Source organism: Eimeria necatrix, genomic scaffold (genome assembly GCF_000499385.1).
Source record: "Eimeria necatrix Houghton genomic scaffold, Enh_scaff312, whole genome shotgun sequence".
Classification (NCBI taxonomy): Eukaryota; Apicomplexa; class Conoidasida; order Eucoccidiorida; family Eimeriidae; genus Eimeria; species Eimeria necatrix.
In genome coordinates this window covers 8,705-14,534 of record NW_013653655.1, presented here as the reverse complement: position 1 = coordinate 14,534, position 5,830 = coordinate 8,705, and the positions used below count along the sequence as shown (strand labels likewise).

The 5,830-nt window shown below is 52.0% G+C and overlaps 2 protein-coding genes across 2 annotated transcripts; both read left to right on the top strand.

Moving 5' to 3' along the window:
* Nucleotides 1–1,403: 1,403 nt before the first annotated feature.
* ENH_00042220 (hypothetical protein) lies at nt 1,404–2,762 on the top strand (the record flags this gene model as incomplete). The annotated part of the gene is made up of 1 exon (XM_013580837.1): nt 1,404–2,762. The coding sequence occupies one exon, from the start codon at nt 1,404–1,406 to the stop codon at nt 2,760–2,762; it is 1,359 nt and encodes a 452-aa protein (XP_013436291.1).
* Nucleotides 2,763–4,065: 1,303 nt separating this feature from the next.
* Nucleotides 4,066–4,510, top strand: ENH_00042210 (hypothetical protein; the record flags this gene model as incomplete). Its single annotated transcript, XM_013580836.1, has 2 exons — nt 4,066–4,343; nt 4,474–4,510. 2 exons carry the CDS (start codon nt 4,066–4,068, stop codon nt 4,508–4,510), a joined length of 315 nt encoding a protein of 104 aa, XP_013436290.1.
* Nucleotides 4,511–5,830: the final 1,320 nt, after the last annotated feature.

The following is a 5,830-nucleotide window of genomic DNA, read 5'->3' as shown; positions in this document are numbered from 1 at the left end:
CTTGTGGGTCCAGCTCTAGCTTATTGGATGTATCTATAGCGAACTATCGACCTAAGCGACTGGGCGACTGTACAGCGCCGGCTTCTGGAAGGGTTCGACAAGACAATGTCGTAGAGTCAACTGCTAACGGAGTTGGGTAAAGCACGGTGGAATGGAAACCCTAAAGAGTATACGGACCAGTTTGCGGCTGTAGCAGAGCGTGGAGTTGGGATCGCCCCCGTCGAACTCGCTGAATTCTACTGCGCTGGGCTACCAACTGACCTCCACCTTCTCATTACAAATAATGGGCTGGTGAGGTATCCCTCCTGGGAACAAGCGGCGACAGCAGCAGCGCGACTCTATGAACCTAAGCAGACTGTGCTAGAGCTACGAGAAAGGGCTAGTCGAGCGATAAGAGCTGCTAAAGAGGCGAATGCAACCCATCGGAAGCAGGAAAATGAAACTAGGCTTGGAGGAAACTCCGGGAACTGCTACGAGTGTCATGATCGTGGACACCCGGCACGAGTTTGCCCCAGCAAAGGGGAACGAACCAATCGGCCAGGCGAGACCTGCAAGAAGTGTGCAGGTGTTGGACACTATGCTCGTGACTATCCTACAGACGAACGAGGCCGTGCCGAGCCGGAAAACAAGAGCAACAGGCAACCTATCCGTCCCAGCACTGAGAAGACCGAACGGTTAAACCGCGTGGCCTAGGCGTTGTTGGAGACGAGCGTTCTAGGCCGCGTAGCCATGGCAAAGGGATGATGTGTGCGGTAGCGACAGGACCTAATGCCATTCCAGTCTCCCTAGAACGGGGGAACCGTCTCCTCAACACGGGAGAGGAAAACAAAATGAGCGATGAGGACGTGCAGGGACTCAGCCGCCTTCGGGAACGCGGTTGTAGTGTGGGCCGGTGGCGATGCGGAGTGAAGCGGCTCCGTGCGAGAAGACGGATAACAGCGGGAAGTATGCAGAAGCGACGGAAGAAGACTGGAGGCCAGAAGCGATAGAGACTATGCCGCACTGGTGGCGGGAAACGTGTGCAAAGGAATCTTGCAACCAAGGAGGAGCCTTGTGTTACGCCGGTGCAACAGCAGTACTTCGCGTTGAACTTGCAGGAAGTTCATGAGAGGCGCTTTTAGACACAGGCGCTTCGAGAAGTTTCATTAACCCTAAAACAGTCGAGCGATTGCAGCTGAGGTTGCGGAGACTTCCAGAAGAGCATAGGTCCACTGTTGCTACTGGTGAAAAATTGCGCATTGATCGAGTTGTGACGGGGTTGACGATGTGGTGTGGACACGCACGTTTTTCCGGGGAATTCTTGGTGGGAACCGTTCCCTATGATTTAGTTTTGGGTTTGGATTGGCTGATTAAACATAAGGTGGCCTGGTATTTTCAGTCCCACAAGCTCCGGACCCATGTGAATGGCCAGTGGTGCGAGCTACCTGTCGTTAAGATGGGTGAAGAGACATTGCAGGGTGAAAGTCATAGTAGCACCTCCAAGAACTCCTGCAGAGCAAGCGTATGATATTTTGGCTAAGCAAGTGGCGGGTATGTCAGCGGAGGAGGCTGCCATACTCCTACGGCCACCACCTAAAAGGTGTAAATCCCATGCAAAGACTGAGGCGAAGGCACGGATAACGTCGCTTGTTCGCCAGGCTGCGGCCGACGCAAAGAATCTCAGAGCACCATTGCACGGTTTGCATTTTATCCTGGCTTTGCCCGACGCTGGCTCGTCAGTGGCACTGAGGTTCACGGACGAGTGTCAAGGCGCACTTTGCTGGGCGTTGATCGGGAATCGACCCAAAGCCTCCGGTTCTAGCCTTCCTTTGGCTTCTAGTGCCTTGACAGCAGCGGAGGATGAAGAAGAGTCTCCACGGCCTACGGCAAAACTCGAACACACACTCTTCGATGAGTGGATACACTCGACAGAGGCACAAGCTATTCCATTCGAGATTACCAAGGTGTTGAAAGAGAATCAGGCGGTCATCCCCGATAACGTACCTAAAGGATTGCCGCCGAAGCGCCCTCATTGCCACCATATCCTACTTGTACCTGGAAAACTTCCAGCGAGATCTGTGATTTACCGCATGACCCCAGATCAGCTCACATTCCACAAACAGGAGATAGCTAAATTAGCGGACAATGGTGGGATCAGACCAACATATTCGCCTATCTGCTCTCCTACGATAGTGCTCGACAAGCGAGATGATGGCTCTGGGGAGCGGAAGATGCGTATGGTTGTTAACTACCTGGCTCTGAATGCCCTTACAGTCACTCCTGATTTTCCATTACCTCCCATTCAAACCATTCTGGAGATGCTGGGAGGAGCCAAGTACTTTTCCTCTTTGGACCTTGAAACAGGACTCCACCAAATACGTATGGCTAAGGAAGACCGTTGGAAGACGGCTTTCCGTCCCGTTCTAGGGCTATTTGAATATCGAGTTATGCCATCTGGCCTTAAGGGTGCTCCAGCTACGTTCCAGGCCAACATTAATGCCTATCTACAGCCTTTATTAGGATACGGTGTTATTGCGTACCTAAATGATGTACTTATTTATAGTTCCGACCTCGCTGGACACGTTTCCCTCCTGCGACAAGTTCTCAGTGTTTTCCTGCATAACCAATTCTACCCAAAATTCCGCAAATGCAAGTTCGCTAGGCAAGCAATCACATATTTGAGTTACACTATCACTGCCGAAGGCATCAAACCTGCAGAAGACAAAATGGAAGCTATCCGGCACTGGCCAGAGGTGCTGGAAAACGAAACGCAAGTGCGGTAGTTCCTCGGCAGCATAAATTACTGTCGCATGTTCATGGGACCTAATTATGCAGACACTGCGCGGCCTCTGGTTGATCTTACACGTAAAGATGTTAGTTCCAAATGGACAGAAGTTCACACAAAGGCGGTGCAGCAGCTCAAATAGCGCTTAATCGATTTCACTACATTACAAGCTCCTGAGACCACGAAGCGTTTCCAGTTATACACGGATGCCTCTGGCTATGCGATCGGAGCGGTTCTAGAAAAAGAAGGCAAGCCCATCGGTCCCCTCAGCCAAGTTATGAACCCGACACAACAGAAATACTCGATCTACGATCAAGAGCTCTTGGCGTTGGTCACGGCCCTGGACAAGTGTTCTCATTTACTCCGTGTCGCAAAAGTGACGGCTCATACAGATCACCAAGATCTTACGCATCTCCAACGACTCCAAGCATCGAAGCCTTTGCCCGGACGCACCGCTCGGTGGTTAGACTTCCTGGCCGAGTTCCTGGATTTGCACATCACTTATGTTCAAGGAGCGCGAAATCAGGCGGCTGATGCCTTGGCTCGCCGTCCCGGTCTCTCTAACACCAGCTCGCACAACACACTAACGACACCATTGATGCTTGCAGTAGAGCAAACGCGCGCGGCTCTTCGCTCTCCTGGTCGGCTTGCTAAATACAGGGAGCTCGCCGGAATTCGTTCGCGATGATCCAGACAACGCGCTTTGCCATCACCACCTACAACTCCGCCGCCTGAGTCCAATCCAGAGGCGGAACATCACACACCTGCAACGAAGACTCGAGCTGACCCTCCTGAGGCGCCTGAATGGCCGCAAGCCTAGTCAAAGTGTCCTGCTTTCCGCGCTCCCTACGAAGTCGCTGCAAAACAACCAGGAGACGCTATACAGATAGAGTTTCGCAATTGTCACGTCACCTTTCGCTATGTGCCGCCTTACTTGCAGACTTGTGTTCATGAACTACGGCGAATCTGTGTTCCACAATTCCCTGAGTTCCTCACGCATGTCTTGCACTCACATCATGACCATGTGACAGCCGGTCATCGAGGCCAAAAGAAGATCTTCACGGCTCTGAGCAAGCACTACTACTGGCCAGGGATGCTTGCTCACACTACAGCGTATGTTGAGTCCTGCATTCACTGTCGTGCGTCTAAGTCTCTGAGCCAGAAACCTGCAGGCCTTCTTCAGCAGCTACTCATCCCGTCGCGTCGATGGGCGCACGTGAACCTCGATTTTATCACGTATCTTCCCCTTACGATGACAGGGCACGACTCGATTTTTCGTGATGGTCAACTCTCTGAGCAAGATGGCTCATTTCGTTCCTGCAAAGAAGTCATTCACAGCAGAAGACACCGTGGAGCTTCTCGCAGACCGACTGATCCGCTACCACGGATTTCCAGAGATACTCTTATCGGACCGCGACCCCCGCTTCCAGTCAGACCTCTGGCAACAACTATGTCGCCGCTTTAACATCAAACGCGCCATGTCCTCGTCCTACCATCCACAAAGCGACGGTCAAACTGAAAGGGTTAACCGCACACTGGACCAGATGCTTCGTACCTACATCCAATCCGACAAACGCGAGTGAGAGCTTTTGCTTCCGCCCCTGGAACTTGCCTAAAACACGACAAGCCATTCATCCACCGAGCTCTCTCCCTTCGAGATCATGATCGGCGAGGACCCGCTGACTGCTGCGAATCTCTTGATATCGTAGGCAAGTTAGCCCCTACGCTCATTCCTCCGATGACTAAGCTCTTCCGGCAGCTCTGCGACAGAGCGCAGAGCCACATACAGAAGGCATAATGGCAGCAGAAATATTAAGCACACAAAAAGCGCCGAGCTGTGGAGTATGCAGTGGGCGACAAGGATTGGCTCGGCAGCAAGCATCTACCGGCTTCTTCTAGTTGCTCTAAGTTCGAGCCCCGTTACCGAAGACCCCTTGAAATCATTGAAAGAATAAGCACCGTCGCTTACCGTCTCTTTTTACATCCTACTTATGAATGCCACAACGTTTTTCATGCTTCGCAGCTAGTTCCCCACCGCCCCCGCCCTCCAGACTTGGTTCCCCAGGAAGCCGACACCGCCTGGCCCCCTATCCGCGATGCGGCAGGCAATCCGACAGAGGGGTATGGAGTCGATTATATAATAGACCAATACTGCTCGGGAGATGAAGCTCAGTACCTCGTGAAGTGGCGCGGGACCCCTAAAGATCAAGCCAAATGGGAGCCCGCCCACCACCTTAGAGGATGTCAGGCTCTGCTCCCTGCTTGGCACCGCCGTCAGAGAAGACGTCTTCAGGTTCGAAACAATCTTGCTTCTTCCGAGGCGTAGCGGTTTGGGTCCGTCAACTGCCGCCACACGACAGCCTTCAATGACGAGGTGGGGGAGGAAGCGCTGCGTACCGCATGCGCTCATGGCATTAGCTTCACAAGGGAATAAGGACTGAAAAGGCAGAAATAATATGCTGTGAGAAGGCCGGTTCAGCCCGGCAAGGGGGGAAGTTGTAGTGCGCAAGCACTACAATGGGCCTTGCTGTTGACGTATAGAGGATAGCTAACTGATGACCTATATGCGGTTAAAAGGTTTAGATGCGGACTGAGCGCTTTACTAGTGAAATACAAATGCAATTTATTAACAAATTAACGTGTATAGACTAGAAATGCCTGCGAATGCTCTACGATTGGGGCTGCCGACAACGCCGGCACAGGTGCGCGTCACATCCTCACCGGACCAGCACAGCAAAAACAAGAAGAAACGACTTTTAAGAAAATATGGGTTTGGGAGCTCGAAACAAAACGGTCTTTTCAATACATTTGTAGACGTCACGCGACCGATGCTTCGGTAGTAGAGAATATTTCTTAGAACTCCCGAGTTGTGGGCAGTGCAGCGTCGTAGACGCTGCAGAGAACGCAGTGTAGTACAGGTGCGCGTCATATCCTCACTGGACCAGCAAAGCAAGAACCGTGAGGAGTGACTTTTAGGAAACATCGTTTTCAGAACTTGAAACAAAAATGGTTCTTTTAAGAAATTGGTAGACGTTACGCGACCGATGCGTCTGTAGAAAAGAATAC